Source organism: Ambystoma mexicanum, chromosome 8 (genome assembly GCF_040938575.1).
Source record: "Ambystoma mexicanum isolate Mex_15411 chromosome 8, UKY_AmexF1_1, whole genome shotgun sequence".
NCBI classification, from domain to species: domain Eukaryota; kingdom Metazoa; phylum Chordata; class Amphibia; order Caudata; family Ambystomatidae; genus Ambystoma; species Ambystoma mexicanum.
The window spans coordinates 2,251,447-2,274,716 of record NC_090929.1 but is presented as its reverse complement, the minus strand read 5'-3'; the positions used below and the strand labels follow the sequence as shown (position 1 = coordinate 2,274,716).

The 23,270-nt window shown below is 51.3% G+C and overlaps 1 protein-coding gene across 2 annotated transcripts in view; it reads right to left on the bottom strand.

Annotated features, from left to right (window-relative positions):
- Positions 1-23,270, bottom strand: part of COL27A1 (collagen type XXVII alpha 1 chain) — a 1,990,256-nt gene that overhangs the window by 859,112 nt on the left and 1,107,874 nt on the right. For both annotated transcript variants that reach the window (XM_069609095.1, XM_069609096.1), the window contains exons 25-26: positions 19,988-20,041; positions 10,674-10,727 (exon numbers count right to left, since the gene is read on the bottom strand). In XM_069609095.1, coding sequence (XP_069465196.1) covers positions 10,674-10,727; positions 19,988-20,041 — 108 coding nt within the window. The remainder of the gene's footprint in view (positions 1-10,673; positions 10,728-19,987; positions 20,042-23,270) is intronic.

The window sequence follows — 23,270 nt, the reverse complement described above, 5'->3', positions numbered from 1 at the left end:
ATCTAATCCTTCTCCCCCACGTTGCAGCCCCATCTAATCTTCTCCTCCATGTCGCAGCCCCATCCAATCCTTCGCCTTCATGTCGCAGCCTCGTCTCATCCTTCTCTTCCATGTCACAGCCCCATCTAATCCTTCTCCTCCATGTCGCAGCCCCTTCTAATCCTTCTCCATGTCGTAGCCTCATAATCCTTCTCCTCCATGTCGCAGCCCCATCTAATCCTTCTCTTCCATGTCACAGCCCATGTAATATTTCTCCTCCATGTTGCAGCCCCATATAATCCTTCTCCTCCATGTCACAGCCTCACCTAATCCTTCTCCTCCATGTCACAGCCCCATCTAATCCTTCTCCTCCATGTCACAGCCTCACCTAATCCTTCTCCTCCATGTCACAGCCCCATCAAATCCTCCTCCATGTCACAGCCTCACCTAATCCTTCTCCTCCATGTTGCAGCCCCGTCTAATCATCCTTCTCCTCCATGTTGCAGCCCCATCTAATCCTTCTCCTCCATGTCACAGCCTCACCTAATCCTTCTCCTCCATGTTGCAGCCTCGTCTAATCATCCTTCTCCTCCATGTTGCTGCCCTGTCTAATCATTCTCCTCCATGTCGCAGCCCCATCTAATCCTTCTCCTCCATGTCACAGCCCCACCTAATCCTTCTCCTCCATGTTGCAGCCTCGTCTAATCTAATCTAATCTCCTCCATGTCGCAGCCCCATCTAATCCTTCTCCTCCATGTCATAGCCTTGTCTAAACCTTCTCCTCCATGTCGCAGTCCAGTTCAATCCTTCTCCTCCATGTAGCCGTCCCATCTAATCCTTCTCCTCCATGTTGCCGGCCCAGCTAATTAAATTCTTCTCCTCCGTGTTGCAGCCCCATCTAATCCTTCTCCTCCATGTCGCAGCCCCATCTAATCCTTCTCCTCCAGGTTGCAGCCTTGTCTAATCCTTCTCCTCCATGTTGCAGCCCCATCTAATCCTTTTTCTCCATCTCAGAGCCCCATCTAATCCTTCTCCCCCACGTTGCAGCCCCATCTAATCTTCTCCTCCATGTCGCAGCCCCATCCAATCCTTCTCCTTCATGTCGCAGCCTCGTCTCATCCTTCTCCTCCATGTCACAGCCCCATCTAATCCTTCTCCTCCATGTCGCAGCCCCTTCTAATCCTTCTCCATGTCGTAGCCTCATAATCCTTCTCCTCCATGTCGCAGCCCCATCTAATCCTTCTCTTCCATGTCACAGCCCCATGTAATCTTTCTCCTCCATGTTGCAGCCCCATATAATCCTTCTCCTCCATGTCACAGCCTCACCTAATCCTTCTCCTCCATGTCACAGCCCCATCTAATCCTTCTCCTCCACGTCACAGCCTCACCTAATCCTTCTCCTCCATGTCACAGCCCCACCAAATCCTTCTCATCCATGTCACAGCCTCACCTAATCCTTCTCCTCCATGTTGCAGCCTCGTCTAATCCTTCTTCTCCATGTCACAGCCGCGTCTAATCCTTCTCCTCCATGTCGCAGCCCTGTCTAATCCTTCTCCTCCATGTCAGAGTCCCATCTAATCCTTCTCCATGTTGCAACTTCGTCTAATTCTTATCCTCCATGTCGCAGCCCCATCTAATCCTTCTCTTACATGTCGCAGTCCCATCTAATCCTTCTCCATGTCGCAGCCTTGTCTAATCCTTCTCCTCCCTGTTGCAGCCCCATCTAATCCTTCTCCTCTATGTCCAACCCCATCAAATCCTTCTCCATGTCGCAGCCTTGTTTTATCCTTCTCCACCATGTTACATTCCCCATCTAATCATTCTCCATGTCACAGCCCCATCTAATCCTTCTCCTTCAATGTTGCAGCCTCATCTAATTCTTCTCCATGTCGCAGCCCCATCTAATCATTCTCCTCCATGTTGTATCCTCGTCTAATCATTCTTCTCCATGTCGCAGTCCCATCTAATCCTTCTCCTCCATGTCATAGCCTTGTCTAATCCTTCTCCTCCATGTCGCAGTCCAGTTTAATCCTTCTCCTCCATGTAGCCGTCCCATCTAATCCTTCTCCTCCATGTTGCCGGCCCAGCTAATTAAATTCTTCTCCTCCGTGTTGCAGCCCCATCTAATCCTTCTCCTCCATGTTGCAGCCCCATCTAATCCTTCTCCTCCAGGTTGCAGCCTTGTCTAATCCTTCTCCTCCATGTTGCAGCCCCATCTAATCCTTTTTCTCCATCTCAGAGCCCCATCTAATCCTTCTCCCCCACGTTGCAGCCCCATCTAATCTTCTCCTCCATGTCGCAGCCCCATCCAATCCTTCGCCTTCATGTCGCAGCCTCGTCTCATCCTTCTCTTCCATGTCACAGCCCCATCTAATCCTTCTCCTCCATGTCGCAGCCCCTTCTAATCCTTCTCCATGTCGTAGCCTCATAATCCTTCTCCTCCATGTCGCAGCCCCATCTAATCCTTCTCTTCCATGTCACAGCCCATGTAATATTTCTCCTCCATGTTGCAGCCCCATATAATCCTTCTCCTCCATGTCACAGCCTCACCTAATCCTTCTCCTCCATGTCACAGCCCCATCTAATCCTTCTCCTCCATGTCACAGCCTCACCTAATCCTTCTCCTCCATGTCACAGCCCCATCAAATCCTCCTCCATGTCACAGCCTCACCTAATCCTTCTCCTCCATGTTGCAGCCCCGTCTAATCATCCTTCTCCTCCATGTTGCAGCCCCATCTAATCCTTCTCCTCCATGTCACAGCCTCACCTAATCCTTCTCCTCCATGTTGCAGCCTCGTCTAATCATCCTTCTCCTCCATGTTGCAGCCCTGTCTAATCATTCTCCTCCATGTCGCAGCCCCATCTAATCCTTCTCCTCCATGTCACAGCCCCACCTAATCCTTCTCCTCCATGTTGCAGCCTCGTCTAATCATCATTCTCCTCCATGTTGCAGCCCTGTCTAATCATTCTCCATGTTGCAGCACCATCTAATCCTTCTCCATGTCGTAGCCTCATAATCGTTCTCCTCCATGTCACAGCCCCATCTAATCCTTCTCCTCCATTGTGCAGCCCCATCTAATCCTTCTCCATGTCATAGCCTCATAATCCTTCTCCTCCTTGTCGCAGCCCCATCTAATCCTTCTCCTCCATGTCTCAGCCCCATGTAATCTTTCTCCTCCATGTTGCAGCTCATCACTGTGGGAGATCTCCCCTCCTTCTCCTCAATGTCGCAGCCTGTCACTGTGAGGGATCTCTACTCCTTCTCCTCTATGTCACAGCCCCGTCACTGTGGGAGATCTCCCCCCCTTCTCCTCCATGTCACAGCCTGTCACTGTGGGAGATGTCCACACCTTCTCCTACATGTCGCAACCCATCACTGTGGGAGATCTCCCCTCCTTCTCCATGTCGCAGCCCCCTCACTGTGGGAGATCTCCCCTCTTTCTCCCTGCATGTCGCAGCCTGTCACTGTGGGAGATCTCCCCTCCTTCGCCTCCATGTCGCACCCCGTCACTGTGGGAGAGCTCCCCTCTTTGTCCTTCATATCGCACCGCGTCACTGTGGGAGATCTCCCCTCCTTGTCCTCCATGTCGCACCCCGTCACTGTGGGAGATCTCCCCTCCTTCTCCTCCATGTCGCAGCCTGTCACTGTGGGAGATCTCCCGTCCTTTCCTCCATGTCACACCCCGTCACTGTGGGAGATCTCCCCTCCTTCTCCTCCATGTCGCAGACTGTCACTGTGGGACATCTCCCCTCCTTGTCCTCCATGTCGCACCCCGTCACTGTGGGAGATCTCCCCTCCTTCTCCTCAATGTCACACCCCGTCACTGTGGGAGCTCTCCCATCCTTCTCCTCCATGTCGCATCCCGTCACTGTGGGAGATCTCCCCTCCTTCTCCTCCATGTCGCAGCCTGTCACTGTGGGAGATCTCCACTCCTTCTCCTCCATGTCGCACCCCGTCACTGTGGGAGATCTCCCCTCCTTGTCCTCCATGTCGCACCCCATCACTGTGGGAGATCTCCCGTCCTTCTCCTCCATGTCGCAGCCTGTCACTGTGGGAGATCTCCCCTCCTTTCCTCCATGTCGCATCCCCTCACTGTGGGAGATCTCCCCTCCTTGTCCTACATGTCGCAGCCTGTCATTGTGGGAGATCTCCCCTCCTTGTCCTCCATGTCGCACCCCATCACTGTGGGAGATCTCCCGTCCTTCTCCATGTCGCAGCCTGTCACTGTCGGAGATCTCCCCGCTTTCTCCTCCGTGTCACAGCCCCTCACTGTGGGAGATCCCCCCTCCTACTCCTCCATGTCGCAACCTGTCACTGTGGTAGATTTCACCTTCTCTTCCATGTCACAGCCCTGCCACTGTGGGAGATCTCCCCTCTTTTTCCTCCATGTCAGAGGCCTGTCACTGAGGAAGATTTCCCCTTCTCCTCCATGTCGCAGCCCGACACTGTGGGAGATCTCCCCTCCTTGTCCTCCATGTCGCAGCCTGTTATTGTGGGAGCTCTCCCCTCCTTTCCTCCATGTCGCAGCCTGTCACTGTGGGAGATCTCCACTCCTTCTCCTCCATGTCGCAGCCTGTCACTGTGGTAGATTTCACCTTCTCTTCCATGTCACAGCCCTGCCACTGTGGGAGATCCCCCCTCTTTCTCCTCCATCTCGCAGCCTGTCACTATGGGAGATCTCCCCGCTTTCTCCTCGTGTCACAGCCCCTCACTGTGGGAGATCCCCCCTCTTTCTCCTCCATCTCGCTGCCCGTCACTGTGGGAGATCCCCCCTCTTTCTCCTCCATGTCGCAGCCCGTCACTGTGGGGGATCTCCCCTCCTTTCCTCCATGTCACAGCCTGTCACTATGGGAGATCTCCCCGCTTTCTCCTCGTGTCACAGCCCCTCACTGTGGGAGATCTCCCCTCCTTCTCCTCCATGTCACAGCCTGTCACTATGGGAGATCTCCCCGCTTTCTCCTCGTGTCACAGCCCCTCACTGTGGGAGCTCTCCCCTCCTTTCCTCCATGTCGCAGCCTGTCACTGTGGGAGATCCCCCTCTTTCTCCTCCATCTCGCTGCCCGTCACTGTGGGAGATCCCCCCTCTTTCTCCTCCATCTCGCTGCCCGTCACTGTGGGGGATCTCCCCTCCTTTCCTCCATGTCACAGCCTGTCACTGTGGGAGATCTCCCCTCCTTGTCCTCCATCTCTCTGCCCGTCACTGAGGGAGATCCCCCCTCTTTCTCCTCCATCTCGCTGCCCGTCACTGTGGGAGATCTCCCCTCCTTGTCCTCCATGTCGCAGCCTGTCACTGTGGGGGATCTCCCCTCCTTCTCCTCCATGTCACAGCCTGTCACTATGGGAGATCTCCCCGCTTTCTCCTCGTGTCACAGCCCCTCACTGTGGGAGATCTCCCCTCTCATGCTCTTGCTGTGCAATTACTTGATTGGCCACAGTTATGTGTCTTCACTTTGGAGATATGAGCCCAGGAGCCCCAAACAATCCACTATTCTTCCACAAAAATACAGAGGGCAAAGCACACTGAGCTGCACCCCATTCCCGAATCACTCATGTCAATCCATCAACATCACTAGCACAGATTACCACAATGTTGTGGAGGGAGACTGCCATACTAAATGACATATTACACGTGCATCACAAGTGCTCCCGCTTGCGACCACTTTCAGTTAGAGTAGCCTGGGATTGGGCAATACGCCAGGTCTGGGGCATTTTCCTCAGTTCCAGGATCAGGAGTTTGTTCCAGCGGGTCAGTGCCCGCATAGAGGACGGGTCTTTCTAAGGATCAAGTGGACTTTTACTCGGTTATACTTTCTGGGCTAATGTCTGGCCTGGAATTCGTGATCAGCCAAGCAGCTGCATTGCCAGAGTCCCGGCCCCCCTTTCCGTCGCTATGGAGACGGAAGGTCCTGACCTGCTCTAATGTTTCTGGGCTCATGAAGACATCTTGGCCCATACTCTCTTTCTTTTTAGACTAAACTATCATCAGGAGCTCTGCTGTTGCAGGAACAAGGTTTGAAGGAGCTGCAGCGCCCACTTATTATTGATGAGCGTGCAATGGCGCCTGCATCACTCTGCAGGTAATGATGAGCGTGCAATGGCGCCTGCATCTCCCTGCAGCTAATGATGAGCATGCAATGGTGCCTGCATCTCTCTGCAGGTAATGATGAGCATGCAATGGCGCCTGCATCTCTCTGCAGGTAATGATGAGTGTGCAATGGTGCCTCTCTCTGCAGGTAATGATGAGCGTGCATGCAATGGCGCCTGCATCTCTCTGCAGGTAATGATGAGCATGCAATGGTGCCTGCATCTCTCTGCAGGTAATGATGAGCGTTCAATGGCGCCTGCATCTCTCTGCAGGTAATGATGAGCGTGCAATGGTGCCTGCATCTCTCTGCAGGTAATGATGAGCATGCAATGGCGCCTGCATCTCTCTGCAGGTAATGATGAGCGTGCAATGGTGCCTCTCTCTGCAGGTAATGATGAGCGTGCATGCAATGGCGCCTGCATCTCTCTGCAGGTAATGATGAGCATGCAATGGTGCCTGCATCTCTCTGCAGGTAATGATGAGCATTCAATGGCGCCTGCATCTCTCTGCAGGTAATGATGAGCGTGCAATGGCGCCTGCATCTCTCTGCAGGTAATGATGAGCGTGCAATGGCGCCTGCATCTCTCTGCAGGTAATGATGAGCGTGCAATGGCGCCTGCATCTCTCTGCAGGTAATGATGAGCGTGCAATGGCACCTGCATCTCTGTGCAGGTAATGATGAGCATTCAATGGCGCCTGCATCTCTCTGCAGGTAATGATGAGCGTGCAATGGCACCTGCATCTCTGTGCAGGTAATGATGCGCATTCAATGGCGCCTGCATCTCTCTGCAGGTAATGATGAGCGTGCAATGGCGCCTGCATCTCTCTGCAGGTAATGATGAGCGTGCAATGGCGCCTAAATCTCTCTGCAGGTAATGATGAGCGTGCAATGGCGCCTGCATCTCTGTGCAGGTAATGATGAGCGTGCAATGGCGCCTGCATCTCTCTGAAGGTAATGATGAGCGTGCAATGGCGCCTGCATCACTCTGCAGGTAATGATGAGCGTGCAATGGCGCCTGCATCACTCTGCAGGTAATGATGAGCGTGCAATGGCGCCTGCATCTCTCTGCAGGTAATGATGAGCGTGCAATGGCGCCTGCATCTCTCTGCAGGTAATGATGAGCGTGCAATGCCGCCTGCATCACTCTTCAGGTAATGATGAGCGTGCAATGGCGCCTGCATCACTCTGCAGGTAATGATGAGCGTGCAATGGCGCCTGCATCTCTCTGCAGGTAATGATGAGCGTGCAATGGCGCCTGCATCTCTCTGCAGGTAATGATGAGCGTGCAATGGCGCCTGCATCTCTCTGCAATGGCGCCTGCATCTCTCTGCAGGTAATGATGAGCGTGCAATGGTGCCTCTCTCGACAGGTAATGATGAGCGTGCAATGGCGCCTGCATCTCTCTGCATGTAATGATGAGCGTGCAATGGCACCTGCATCTCTCTGCAGGTAATGATGAGCGTGCAATGGCGCCTGCATCTCTCTGCAGGTAATGATGAGCGTGCAATGGTGTTTGCATCTCTCTGCATGTAATGATGAGCGTGCAATGGCACCTGCATCACTCTGCAGGTAATGATGAGCGTGCAATGGCGCCTGCATCTCTCTGCAGGTAATGATGAGCGTGCAATGGCGCCTGCATCTCTCTGCAGGTAATGATGAGCGTGCAATGGTGCCTGCATCTCTCTGCAGGTGGGACGTAATGCAGGATAATCTTAGAGCCATCAGCCGACATATCTTGCAAGACAGGCCAAGGGAGGGGGGAAGCAATCGGCTACACCCTCCCATTCAGGTGCAGCCCAGACACCAGATGGCGACATTTTGAAACCCTTGTAATGTCCTACCCTCTACTAGCAGGCAGGGTCGTGTTGGGCCATTGGCCCTCCGCCCGTGGCTGGGTCAAAATCATTTGTATATGGGTGGCGTCCCTTAGGGCTGGGTTCTGCCCACAGCCGGGCCTGTTTGAGCAAGACCGAGAAGAAAAAGATAAAAGAAAAAAAAGCACCTGCAACGGCATGGAGTAGAGGGGCGGAGCAGCTCATTGCCACCATGAGCGCTCTTCTGGCTCCGCCCCCTACATGTACACTGCAAATCCTAGGAGATTTTGCAGTTCTCGGACATACACAGATCCCCCTACGCCCCGACCAACCCCACCACCCCTGTACTGTTGGTTTGCTCTCTGCGCTGTGCCACCGAGGCTTGGCCGCCGTGAGGTGCTGACTGCCACAGGGATAGTGAGCGGCACCAAAATAACACACACGTTGCTTGCTCAGTGGTGTGAATAAACAGCACAAAGAGATCCCTACACAGAGCCCTCGACATCCTGTGGGCCGCCCCCTCCCCCGCCACCACGGAGGAGAGGCAGCAGGCATGCTATGTGGGATCAGGCATCGTGGATGTATGAATAGCTGAATGCAGTATGCACTCTGTACCCAGCTCTCTCTACCCAGCCTGTGCCCAGTGTATCCCACCGTGCACCAATACAGCATGCGCGTGCAGAGGCATGCAGAGACGGGACGGGTGGGTTCTTGGGAGCCAGTGCCTCTGAAAGTCTGGCACGGCTGGGAAGAAGCAGTCATCGGCTGCACTTTGCGGTAGCTCCGCTGGGCACTGGTGCTTCCCGCTTCCTCTGCAGGTCATTTTAGATGTGTAAACAGTGAGCAAGTTCTCCTGCCCATGCTCACTGGGCCAGTACGCCCGCAATTCACCTGCCCAACCTGATCCGATTCCTCAATAACCCCCTTCACTCTCCTACCTCTGCGTCAACTCGTGTTTCCCCACTGCTTGGCCAGCTCCACTTTGCTTTGCAGCTAGGTCAATGCTATGGACATCCCTTTACATGGACCCACCCACTTCACATTGGAGGGAAAGTTGCATGTTGGCATGGATCCTGTACCACGCTATGCTGTTAGATGGCATAAGTGTGCCCATCCTTGGAATCGGTAAGACACACAACGACAGACTTTATATTTGTCTGCTGCTGGAGCTGCCATTGTCTGGATTCTAGAGCCGCGGCCCGCCAACCTCGCTGACGCTGTCACCGTCACTATTAGTAAGTGGTAAGAACTTTTCTTTTAATTTAATTTTACTGTTCTGTTCCTAGGCTTTTATTTTAAAAAGAAACCGCTCCAGAATGGTTTCATTTTAAAATAAAAGTGTAGGAAGAAGTTGAAACTTGCACTTTCAGTGCACTGCACTGAACGTTTCCCTAAACAGCAGGCACATGTGTTTTGGGGTTTGTTTTGTGCGTGCACCAGGTGTGCAGTCATCAGTCAATGGTCGACTGCTCTGCACCCAGAGAGGACAGGACATTTAAACATCACAACAGTCATATCTAAACAAAAGTATCCATATGTTGGTGCTCTGTACAGGGTCGGACTGGGACAAGAAATAGGCCCGGTGACCCAAAAAAAGTGGCCCACCCCTCGCCTCAGAAAAGTGGCCCACCTCTCGCCCCTTGACCTCTGATGACATCACAGGAAGTGATTTCATTTGACCCCACCCCAAAGTCACATCCCGGGAAGCGATGAAGCACCGCCTTTCACCCCTTGACAAAACAGGAAGTGGCATCAAATAGCATTGTTCCTAAGTACACTAAATGACTGTGAATCCAAACAGATGTCCAACGCCAAATGTAATATGTTATTGTATAGCACTTACGCTGAAGCTCTTTTTTTATAGAACAAATATGCATACAATATCACCCAACCTGTGTTGGTACTCATTTATCGACCTAAGAAGGATGTAAGGCTTTTAGAAAAAAAAAAGAATGCAAGAAAATTTGTTTCGTTTTTCAATTTTTTTCATCCAAACTGGCCCAAGCATGGCCAGAAACCGGCCCCCAATCCCCAGTGATGATTTTGGCCCGGCCACGGGCCGAAAGGCAGAGGGGCCAATCCGACCCTGGCTCTGTATAAAATCTTGAACGCTATAAACCATTTTTGAGCCTCTGCACGTTAAGTGTCCTGCAAAGCCATTTTGAAAAGTTGGCCATCCTATTGCAAAGGGCAATTTATCCAAGTGTGAATTTTTGGGATAGCATTTTCTGTAAAGTTGTGAATTGATGCGATTCACGGATGATGGTTTGAGGGCAGCTTTTTTGAGTCGAGGGATGGGCCACTTTTCTTGGGGTGTCCGACCCTGCTGGCAGGGCATGCGATGCTCAGACTCACCCTCTGGATCCCCCTGGTTGCCATCTCCTATGCCTGATCAAGGCACAGCAAAGGGCTTTGGTCTGGTACAAGCCAGAGTTTGGCCAAACCCTGAAAGGGCGCTGGTCCCTTGGGTCTGTTCAGCTGCAAAGGCCCCCAAAGTCTAGCAAAGCCCGTTCCAGGTGAAACCATCGCTGGGGCGTCGGTAGAGACGCTGCCACGCCCAGTTCCACTGGCACTGTCTTACCAAGTCCTGTATCATTGTCACTCCGTCATTCCTATATTCCATGCCCCCCTGTTTCTCTTTCACTCTCGCACCTCTACTCTTGCACTTTCAGAGACGCGCCCCAAGATGAGATAATTCACAATATGAATATTCAAAGCAGCCAACATATAACAAATGTTAAGACGGGAGGGGTCCAATCAGAAAGAGACAGATAATGCAGACTTACTCCTTACCATCGACCCCTTGTCTCCAGGAGGGCCCGGTGCCCCAGTCTCCCCACGGTCACCCTAGAAAAGAAAGGCACAGCTGGGAATCGGCTTCAATGAGAAATGCAATTACTCATTTGCAATCGAACCCCAGTTCTGGCGCTCTTCATACATGTAACATTCACCACTCCAGTGCTAACCACAGGAACATATGTCGGACACATGACCTCAGGGCGGCTCTAGGGATGTGTGTGTGATCAGCAAACACATGTGGGACAATGAGACCAGAGGAAGCAGGTTGTGTTCTAGGGTGTAGGTTTATGAAAGGTTCCTTGATGCAACTCGGTTCAAGTGACCATGAGAAGGTACCCTCTACAGAAAGGAAACCGACAGAAACTCGATACTCCACCACCGTAGCAACCATCCTCAAAGCCTGAAAACAAATCTTCCGTTTGGTCAGTTTCTACGGCTGCGACGTAACTGCTCCGACACTTACAACTATCGCCTCCATGCTGAAATCCTTGAATCCAAATTATTAGCTCGAGGGTATCCCAAGAAATTGCTTAAGAATACCAGAAAGAGATAGGATAACTTGCGTGACCACTTTTGGACCTAACACCAATAGGATAAAGAGCATTATAAAACAATTCTGGCCACTTATCCACCAGATACTCTCTGACGAACCACCCCCCCGCATGGCCCTTAAACGGTCGAAAAATATTAGTGAATGGCTCACACATGCCAGGCTACCGAAAACAACGCCCAGAACAGGCCTGTGGAACCTCAGAGAGGTCACAGGACACTACCCATGTGGTTCCTGTACAGTATGTCGGTTTACCAGCAAAATCAAAACTTTTGAAATTGAAGGCAGAGACTGGACGTTACGCCAATTCACCAACTGCAAAACACCTAACGTGGTCTATGCAATAGAATGCCCGTGCGGCCTGAGATACGTGGGCCAGACTACCAGACCAATACATAAACGCATCGTTGAACATCGGTCCAAAATCAGATGCCGGACTCTAACAGCTCCACTTCTACCCCACTTTGTAGAATTCCAACACAATCAAGACCAAATTAAGTGGTGGGTCCTTGAGAAAATCCAAAATAGAGTGAATATAAAAAATACTCTCAACTACAAAGAAGCATGGTGGGTCTTTAAGCTGCGATCTATTGAGAAAGGACTGAATGAAGCGATGCCCCTGGACAATCGTTATTACTAAATTCTCATCTGGCCCCCTGATCTTCTGGCCTTTTATTCTGTTGTCTGATTTGTGACCTGTTTCACTCTTTTATCCTATTAGGAGTCGCATTGCATACCATCTCAGGCTCCCCCCCTTTTTATCTGAGCCCTGCCACTTTCCAGTCATAGTGTTCGTTGGCACCCACGTGAGCCATGTGCTCAGGTTCACTTTTGGTTTTTACACATTTTTTCCTCCCTGCCCCTGGTCCCGCAATCCATTGAGACCGCTCTGTCCATTCACTGAATCTTCTGCACTTCCCCCAATGCAATTCCCATTAGTTATGCCTTTTGAGCGCCTCTGCCTCTCAGCCGGTAATTTGCAGCGCCGTGTTTGGGTCTGCAGTGACGGCGGCCACGTTGCTGTTACAACGGGCCGCCGCCCTGCCTACACCCAGCACCGTTTAGGCTGCTGACACGCATGCAGTAGGGATTAGTTTCTGTTACCTTGGCAACGGGCCGCTGCCTGGACCACACTCAGGCCCTACACACGCTTGCGCCAGGGAACAGCATTTGTTCCCCGAGCATGCGCGTTCATATCCCCTTGCCGGCATACATAGGTTAGTGCCGCACTGTGGAGTGAGCCGTCTAGTCCATTCGTAGGCAGTGCACCCGTGAGGTAAGCAGCTAGTGGACGTGGCCCCCTGCTAGCATCACCTTTGTGCTCCTCTACACTCCACCTAGCGCCCCCCCTATCCTTACCTTGGGGGACGTCCTCACGGGCGCTCCACTCGTGGACCTTACTAATATCCACTTGATGTGCTTTTCACCCACAGCACTGCGCCTATCCATTGGGCGCTCAGGGCTCCTGACCTCATCCATGTTTCCTCATCACATGGCGTGCCATCTTCCGTAGGCTTTATTCCATGGACACGCTGGATGCCTACCTAGTGGCCGCACCTTAACTGCATCCTGTTAAGTTCTCCTATATGATCAGAACATATAGGTAAGCACTCCGTCTTCTGTCATTTTTCGCTATTGAAATTATCACAATGCTGTTTAGTATTTTGCAAACATTGACAGGGGGATCCCGTTTCCCCCTCCCCTTTCTTACTTCTGGTTACAGCTACTCCCAGGAAGAGATGCCCGCCACCCGGTCTCTCTAACTCATGATGCATCTACCTCTTCACTGATGCTCGTACTAGGATTCAGCAGAACACATCACTACTGAGTTTCCTTCCCTCTCCCCCTGGACACAAGCTCAAGGTTGGCTTGCTTTTCTGTTTTTAATTTTACAATGTATTGCTTTTAATCACACAGGTCTGTGCATTTGACACTACCTGTGACACCCTTGCACTTTGTGCTAAGTCTAACACTCCCTCACCTTGTGTTTACCGCCCATAGGGGGAGACAATCCTTTGGCCCAGAAGAAGGCACCAGATCCTGGAAGCCGAAACGTCCATGGGTCCAGCTTCAATCGTGTCGGCCCCACGCACACCTTTGGGAATTTGTTCTGTTCCCGACGTAGACCAAGGATTGGTCACCTATAGCCAATAGACTAATATCCAGATACATATAGGTTTTGCCCTGATTCTATAAGGACAAGCACCTTTTCTATATGCTTGCGCTTGCACTAAAGAAAAGCGCCCATTAGACATGTTCTTGCTTTTCTACAGTCTATCACCATACTTCACTGCACTTAACTTTTTGTAAATTAATTTTATGTTTTCTTTTGCATTTAACCGTTTGTTTTTTTCTATTTTGCATTTATACTCACCAGTTTACAACTAATGTGATGCTTTGATGGAATATATATATATGTGAACGACCTATACTTCTGTAAACTTTTCGCTGCAGAAGGTTTTTTTAGGGCTTTTTGTTCCTAAAAAATGTTACTTGATTGTTCTTGTAAGCATCCAATTTTTTTACCTTGATTAAACCCTGGTGAATATATTTGTCGTAATAAACTTACACCATGTACACATTTTGTGTCTACATGTACGAATGAATGTGCATTGAACTCCTTTCCCTGTTGGGATCCTTTAGACTTTGACACAAGTTCAGAATAGTGGTGACCTTTGCAAACACCAACTAATCCCCTTGTGTTTTGAATAATGGCATACAGCATTAAAAATATGCATTAATTATCATCAGGCGGCTACCCCTGTATGTGATATATTGTTACCTCAGCCTTAGGTTCCGCCAGTTAGGCTGTCCCTCCAGTTAATATACATTAAAAAAGAAAGACAGTCAAATTAAATAGGGATGTGTTCTCCCCCCCCCAGACCCCCCTAAACCAGGCAATGTGGCATTCTGTTCCCAAGAGGCGCCAGGCAGATTCTCAAGCAAGTGCTCAAAGAGCAGTCCTTGTTCATAAGCCTCCCCAGTCTCACGCGGTCTCTCACGGCTACTTGACTTTCCTTGCTGCATATCACCTGCTTTCATGGTTATGTTAGGTGGAAGGAACAGTGTGGGGGATAGTAGAGTGGAGGATGGAGTAATAGTGTGCAAGAGGGAGTAATAATGTGGGGGATAGTAGAGTGGAGGAGGGAGTAATAGTGTGGAGGAGGGAGTAATAATGTGGGGGATAGTAGAGTGGAGGAGGGAGTAATAGTGTGGAGGAGGGAGTAATAATGTGGGGGATAGTAGAGTGGAGGAGGGAGTAATAGTGTGGAGGAGGGTGTAATAATGTGGGGGATAGTAGAGTGGAGGAGGGAGTAATAGTGTGGAGGAGGGAGTAATAATGTGAGGGATAGTAGAGTGGAGGAGGGAGTAATAGTGTGGAGGAGGGAGTAATAGTGTGGGGGATAGTAGAGTGGAGGAGGGAGTAATAGTGTGGAGGAGGGAGTAATAATGTGGGGGATAGTAGAGTGGAGGAGGGAGTAATAGTGTGGAGGAGGGTGTAATAATGTGGGGGATAGTAGAGTGGAGGAGGGAGTAATAGTGTGGAGGAGGGAGTAATAATGTGGGGGATAGTAGAGTGGAGGAGGGAGTAATAGTGTGGAGGAGGGAGTAATAATGTGGGGGATAGTAGAGTGGAGGAGGGAGTAATAGTGTGGAGGAGGGTGTAATAATGTGGGGATAGTAGAGTGGAGGAGGGAGTAATAGTGTGGAGGAGGGAGTAATAATGTGTGGGATAGTAGAGTGGAGGAGGGAGTAATAGTGTGGAGGAGGGAGTAATAATGTGGGGGATAGTAGAATGGAGGAGGGAGTAATAGAGTGGAGGAGGGAGTAATAATGTGGGGATAGTAGAGTGGAGGAGGGAGTAATAGTGTGCAGGAGGGAGTAATAATGTGGGGATAGTAGAGTGGAGGAGGGAGTAATAGTGTGGAGGAGGGAGTAATAATGTGGGGGATAGTAGAGTGGAGGAGGGAGTAATAGTGTGCAGGAGGGAGTAGTAGTTTGGATGAGTGGTAGTGTAGGGTGGGAGTAATAGTGTGGAGGAGGGAGTAATAATGTGGGGGATAGTAGAGTGGAGGAGGGAGTTATAGTGTGCGGGAGGGAGTAGTAGTTTGTATGAGTGGTTGTGTGGAGTGGGAGTAATAGTGTGCAGGAGGGAGTAATAATGTGGGGGATAGTAGAGTGGAGGAGGGAGTAATAGTGTGCAGGAGGGAGTAATAATGTGGGGGATAGTAGAGTGGAGGAGGGAGTAATAGTGTGGAGGAGGGAGTAATAATGTGGGGGATAGTAGAGTGGAGGAGGGAGTAATAGTGTGGAGGAGGGAGTAATAATGTGGGAGATAGTAGAGTGGAGGAGGGAGTAATAGTGTGGAGGAGGGTGTAATAATGTGGGGGATAGTAGAGTGGAGGAGGGAGTAATAGTGTGGAGGAGGGAGTAATAATGTGAGGGATAGTAGAGTGGAGGAGGGAGTAATAGTGTGGAGGAGGGAGTAATAATGTGGGGGATAGTAGAGTGGAGGAGGGAGTAATAGTGTGCAGGTAGTGAGTAGATTTTGAGATAGTAGTGAGTAGTGAGTGATAGTGTGGGGATAGAAGTGTGGGTGTGAAAGAGAACAGTGTGGGGGATAGTAGTGTGGAGGAGGAGTAGTAATGTGGAGGAGGGAGTAGTAGTTTGGATGGAGTGGTAGTGTGGGGTTGGAGTAGTGTTTTCACAACAATCTATCCCCCACCTCGGCCAGAGGAGAAATACACGCCAGCAGGGAATCCCACAGACTAGGGAGCACTCTCCACACACACATGTGCTGAATGTTAGCGAACATTCCTTCCTACAAGTCCAGCAGGACAGTTCTAAGTGTTCCCAAGATGGCAGAGTAGCCATCTGAGGCCTTGTCCGTAGGGCCAAGGCAAGGGACCAAGAAGATTATCAGCTGTTGCTCATTTCTGCATTTAAATGGCCCACTCTGGTCTATTGCTTGGTAACAACTAGACGCACATTCTTTTCAATAGCACCGCTGATCCTAATTGATTCTTGATCCCTCTTCATCATCTCAGTACCACAGGCATTATGGATCCTGAAGTCCATAGTGGTTTTGGTTCTTTTACACTCATTTAGTTTTGATTGCTTTGTGAACTGAATGTAATCAGAGCTTGGAGAGGTTATGTAAACAGCCGTGACATTATTTGGCTCTGCTTTACAATATGCCATGAAATTAATTAATTCCCCTATAAGGAGGTACGCGGCTCAAGCTGGTTAAAATGGCAAATTAACCCCCTTGTGTGCAGTGCCTTTCTTTAATAAGCTAGCCATTAAAGTATAGTCTCAGTAGAACCTGTCATTGTGGCAATAAACCCTGAGACAGCGGGCCAATACCGTCCCCGGGGCCTGTAGTTAGCGTAGATCGGGGTACTAATAGCATTTTTTCTGTTTCGAAACGAAGCAGTCAAATAAAGTGGCTGTTGGGAAAGGGAAAACGTAGTCCATTTTCCATTTCCATGGCGGCCATCGGGACCGGACTCGCTGGGAAAAGAAGTGTTCACTCCCAAGAAAAGAAGAAAAAAGAAGGTAAGTGGGGTTGGGAGGGTGGGGAGGGGATAGTTTGCAGGGGAGGGGGGTGGAGGAAAATAATAATTACCAGAGTCCCTGGCAGGGGACGAAGGCAGCCTGGGGAGGCTCGGAGGGGGTTTGCCCCTTTTCGAGCCTCCTCATTAGCTAAGGGCCTGCTCCGCCCCCCCACCTCTGCTGGGAACAAACGCAGGCACGTATGTGCGTCCACGGGATTACACTGAGGTATGGCTAGGAAATGAGCCAATCACCTTTCAGTGTAATCCCGCGTAACGCAGTGCCGGGTACTAATGCACAGTCAAAACCGATTTTGCCTGTGTAATTGATTTCCTTAAATAATCCGATTTTCCTTTCCTATAGAGAAACCCATACTGTTACCCCATAAAGAGTCATCCTTTCACTTCAGTATCCTATCTGCTATGTGCCGTTGTTTCCCACTGGTTAGCCTATTCCCTGAGCTGTTTGCTTGTTTAAAGTCTGTGTAGAATAAGAAATTGCAATTCTGCCGCGTGTGATTTTTGCTGCATTGTTTCCTTCCCAAAGTCGATTTTCTCACCTGTGTTAATGTTGCTTTAGTTCCCTGCCCAGTAGCTTGCAAGCTTCCTTGCCTCTGTAGTACAGCCACACAAATTCCTGTCCTATCTATCCAACTGCAAATGTAAACGGATCTCTAAGTATCCAGTGAACTCGGAGTATGCCATTTTGCTCCTTTTTAGGGTTTTCATTTTTCATTTAGGCCTCCCATTCTGGGGTGGTAGGTCGAATTTAAAACATGTTTTTTCCCTCTTATTTCCGACTCCTTGACACTCCCTTCCATCCACACAGAATTTAGACAGCAGGTGTTTGGGGAAGTGTTGCAGGGGAAGTCCCTAACATAAGTGCCATCTATGAGTGTGACAAAAAGTGATCTTGCTTCAATTCATATTGAAAGTTTATGTGTCTGATGTCAGAAAGTTAAATTAATTGTATTAAAATTTGTTGCTGTATATTATCACCACCCTGGTGATTGCTGCCCTAAAAATGTGTTTTGCTCAGATTTTTCATTTGAATTTAATAATAAATAAATATTTCATTGTTACACACCGGCCTGGTGCATGGTCATTTGTGACACGTGGTATTTGTCAAGGTGGTGTAAGATGGGATGGGTGCCTTCTCAAAGTAGAATCCGAAATAAATAAAGATAAAAAGTGTTTTTGTTGTGTGCCACATTCCTTGCCAGTGGAAAGAGTCCTTGTCTGGAGTGTGCTGTGTCTTAAATAGGTTACACCACTGCTTTCTGGCCCAGTGCTCTCTCGCTCTGCTTTCTGGCCATCTGCTCGCCTTCTGACCCATCGCTCCCCCTGTGGCCCATAGCTCCCCCTCTGGCCCATCGCTCCCCCTCTAGCCTGCCGCTCTCGGTGCCTTCTGGCCCAGTGCGGCCTCTGTGTAAGGCTAGGAGAAACTGGGAGAAGTCCGGAAACCTAGCTGAGCCACTAATCTCATCTGACAAAACGATTACTGGCCTCTGCCTTCAAAGGGTTGGTAGAGGTTGGGAAGATTGTATGACTGGCCTCTGCCTTCAAAGGGTTGGTAGAGATTGGGAAGATTGTATGACTGGCCTCTGCCTTCAAAGGGTTGGTAGAGATTGGGAAGATTGTATGACTGGCCTCTGCCTTCAAAGGGTTGGTAGTGATTGGAAAGATTGTATGACTGGCCTCTGCCTTCAAAGGGTTGGTAGAGATTGGGAAGATTGTATGACTGGCCTCTGCCTTCAAAGGGTTGGTAGTGATTGGAAAGATTGTATGACTGGCCTCTGCCTTCAAAGGGTTGGTAGTGATTGGGGAGATTGTATGACTGGCCTCTTCCTAAAGGGTTGGTAGTGACTGGAAATATTGTATGACTGGCCTCTGCCTTCAAAGAGTTGGTAGTGATTGGGAAGATTGTATGACTGGACTCTGCCTTCAAAGAGTTGGTAGTGATTGGGAAGATTGTATGACTGGCCTCTGCCTTCAATGGGTTGGTAGTGATTGGGGAGATTGTATGACTGGCCTCATGACTGGCCTCTGCCTTCAATGGGCTGGTAGTGATTGGGAAGAACCATCTTAATGCTGGATGGGCCTAAACTAGCATTTGACCTTCAGTGCTCATATAAAGTTAATTTGGCTGGGCAGTAATGGCAGAGTTTCTCAAACATTGCAACAGACCGTTCTGTAATTGGTGCGCGCTCTATAAAAACTCTCACCTCTACTCCCCAGAAGAATATTTTGAAATGTTGGCTTGGTGGGTTCATGTGCGCTCTACAGTCATTTATGTGGAACCTGCTGCTAGAACTCAGCAGCAGGATCTTAACCCGCTGAGCTATTCAAAGGATTCACCGGCTTTCAAAGCTTAAAACAATTTGTGCGCTCTACAGTCATTTATGTGGAACCTGCTGCTAGAACTCAGCAGCAGGATCTTAACCCGCTGAGCTATTCAAAGGATTCACCGGCTTTCAAAGCTTAAAACAATTCTAATGTGAATGTTTTTACAGCTGCACTTAAAAAGAAGAACATTTTCACAAATTAAAGCATCTGGTAAAATAGCCCAGTGGGTTAATACGCATCGTGTTAAAGTCTTAACAGCTTTCCAGTCACTGGATCTAAATCTGTCAGAAGCAGCTCAGCTTTCCATCTTTTCTAGGTATGCTCCATAATGCAGGGAAATGTAATTCCAGCCTCACATAACTCTTTATTTTAGAAATGCAGAACGCTACTTAAAAACAAGAATATTGGTTAACAAAAAAAATACTTGCAGGCATCATTTTTTGTTCTCTTCTCTTGCTGTTAAACTAGTTTCAAAATCTATAAAAGGGGCGTGTCAAGGCGGTTGATTTAAAGAAAGGTAGCACCCAACCTGAGGAAGAGGGGCAGGCGAGAGGGCGGTGCGCGTTACTTCTGCACATGATCAGAGGCTGTGAAGCCGAGTCGGGCCATTAGGGGGGGGTCCGGAAGTGGGGGTCTCTAGTAATGTCTGAGGCTAGCAGCCTGTACATGCCGAGGGAAACACGGATGCAAAATTATAAGGATCGTTAAGAGACAAAAGAAGAACCCCCAAATCCCCGTCCCCCATCCCCACTCTGAGGGGACGCCTCTGCCTTGCGCCTGGAGCAGCACAGGGCCGTAACACGCTTCTCCGCATCTGACTGCACCCCATCACAGCATCATCAGGACCTAGAGCTCACCTTTTCCCCCAGGGGTCCAACCTCTCCAACAAGCCCGAGAAATCCCATCAGGCCCTGCGGGACAGAAAAGGACGAGGTCATCATTACTGCACAAGGCAATCCTATTCTGCTCATTAGGGCGGATTTCTGACACATTTCAAGAGAGATTCTATTGCAAAGGGTCCTCTCCTAGGATGGTACCTGTCTTCTGCTCACCAGTGACCCCTGCTGGGGAGGGAGGAGAACTGCACACTCACACCTGCTCACCAGTGACCCCTGCTGGGGAAGGAAGAGAACTGCACACTCACACCTGCTCACCAGTGACCCCTGCTGGGAGGGAAGAGAACTGCACACTCCCTGCTGCTCACCAGTGACCCCTGCTGGGGAGGGAGGAGAACTGCACACTCACACCTGCTCACCAGTAACCCCTGCTGGGAGGGAAGAGAACTGCACACTCCCTGCTGCTCACCAGTGACCCCTGCTGGGAGGGAAGAGAACTGCACACTCCCTGCTGCTCACTAGTGACCCCTGCTGGGGAAGGAGGAGAACTGCACACTCACACCTGCTCACCAGTGACCCCTGCTGGGGAAGGAAGAGAACGGCACACTCACACCTGCTCACTGGTGACCCCTGCTGGGAGGGAAGAGAACTGCACACTCCCTGCTTCTCACCAGTGACCCCTGCTGGGGAGGGAGGAGAACTGCACACTCACACCTGCTCACCAGTGACCCCTGCTGGGGAGGGAGGAGAACTGCACACTTACATCTGCTCACCAGTGACCCCTGCTGGGGAGGGAAGAAAACTGCACACTTACACCTGCTCACCAGTGACTCCTGCTGGGGAGGGAGGAGAATTGCACACTCCCTGCTGTTCACCAGTGACACCTCCTGGGGAAGGAGGAGAACTGCACACTCACACCTGCTCACCAGTGACCCCTGCTGGGGAGGGGGGAGAACTGCATACTCACACCTGCTCACGAGTGACCCCTGCTGGGGAGGGAAGATAACGGCACACTCACACCTGCTCACCAGTGACCCCTGATGCGGAGGGAGGAGAACTGCACACTCACACCTGCTCACCAGTGACCGCTGCTGGGGAAGGAAGATAACTGCACACTCACACCTGCTCACCAGTGACCCCTGCTGGGAGGGAAGAGAACTGCACACTCCCTGCTGCTCACCAGTGACCCCTGCTGGGGAGGGAGGAGAACTGCGCACTCACACCTGCTCACCAGTAACCCCTGCTGGGAGGGAAGAGAACTGCACACTCCCTGCTGCTCACCAGTGACCCCTGCTGGGAGGGAAGAGAACTGCACACTCCCTGCTGCTCACTAGTGACCCCTGCTGGGGAAGGAGGAGAACTGCACACTCACACCTGCTCACCAGTGACCCCTGCTGGGGAAGGAAGAGAACGGCACACTCACACCTGCTCACTGGTGACCCCTGCTGGGAGGGAAGAGAACTGCACACTCCCTGCTTCTCACCAGTGACCCCTGCTGGGTAGGGAGGAGAACTGCACACTCACACCTGCTCACCAGTGACCCCTGCTGGGGAGGGAGGAGAACTGCACACTTACATCTGCTCACCAGTGACCCCTGCTGGGAAGGGAAGAAAACTGCACACTTACACCTGCTCACCAGTGACACCTGCTGGGGAAGGAGGAGAACTGCACACTCACACCTGCTCACCAGTGACCCCTGCTGGGGAGGGGGGAGAACTGCATACTCACACCTGCTCACCAGTGACCCCTGCTGGGGAGGGAAGATAACGGCACACTCACACCTGCTCACCAGTGACCCCTGATGGGGAGGGAGGAGAACTGCACACTCAGACCTGCTCACCAGTGACCCCTGCTGGGGAGGGAAGATAACGGCACACTCACACCTGCTCACCAGTGACCCCTGCTGGGGAAGGGGGAAAACTGCACACTCACACCTGCTCACCAGTGACCCCTGCTGGGGAGGGAAGAGAATTGCACACTCCCTGCTGCTCACCAGTGACACCTGCTGGGGAAGGAGGAGAACTGCACACTCACACCTGCTCACCAGTGACCCCTGCTGGGGAGGGAAGAGAACTGCACACTCCCCGCTGCTCACCAGTGACCCCTGCTGGGGAGGGCGGAGAACTGCACACTCCCTGCTGCTCTCCAGTGACACCTGCTGGGGAAGGAGGAGAACTGCACACTCACACCTGCTCACCAGTGACCCCTGCTGGGGAGGGAGGAGAACTGCACACTCACACCTGCTCACCAGTGACCCCTGCTGGGGAAGGGGGAGAACTGCATACTCACACCTGCTCACCAGTGACCCCTGCTGGGGAGGGAAGAGAACTACGCACTCCCTGCTGCTCACCAGTGACTACTGCTGGGGAGGGAGGAGAACTGCACACTCCCTGCTGCTCACGACTGACCCCTGCTGGGGAGAGAGGAGAACTGCACACTCACACCTGCTCACCAGTGACCCCTGCTGGGGAGGGAAGATAATGGCACACTTACACCTGCTCACCAGTGACCCCTGCTGGGGAGAGGGGAGAACTGCACACTTACACCTGCGCAATGACAGCAGCACACTCACACCTGCTCACCAGTGACCCCTGCTGGGGAGGGAAGAGAACTGCACACTCCCTGCTGCTCACCAGTCAACCCTGCTGGGGAGGGAGGAGAACTGCACACTCACACCTGCTCACCAGTGACCCTTGCTGGGGAAGGAAGAGAACTGCACCCTCCCTGCTGCTCACCAGTGACCCCTGCTGGGGAGGGAGGAGAACTGCACACTCACACCTGCTCACCAGTGACCCCTGTTGGGGAGGGAGGAGAACTGTACACTCACACCTGCTCACCAGTGACCCCTGCTGGGGAGGGGGGTGAACTGCACCCTCCCTGCTGCTCACCAGTGACCCCTGCTGGGGAGGGGGGTGAACTGCACCCTCCCTGATGCTCACCAGTGACCCCTGCTGGCGAGGGAGGAGAACTGCACCCTCCCTGCTGCTCACCAGTGACCCCTGCTGGGGAGGGATGTCAGTACACTCGCTGTTTGCCATCCTCTTCTGAATCTCCTCCTTTCAGAGACCTGACATAGGGTTTGGTTTCCAGCCCCCCTCCTCTCAGAGCCACGAGGGGCATTGTACCCAGCACAACGCCATCGACCCCAAACCCAGCCTGCACAGGGGGAAGAGTCGTATACTGCCCCCTTGCTGTGGGAATATGCACAACAATGCCAAACGCTTCCTGCCCAGAGTCCCTGGAAAAGGGGGCCCCTGCAATCCCCCTGCAGAGCAGCGATCTAAGGAGAACACTGTGTCAAGGT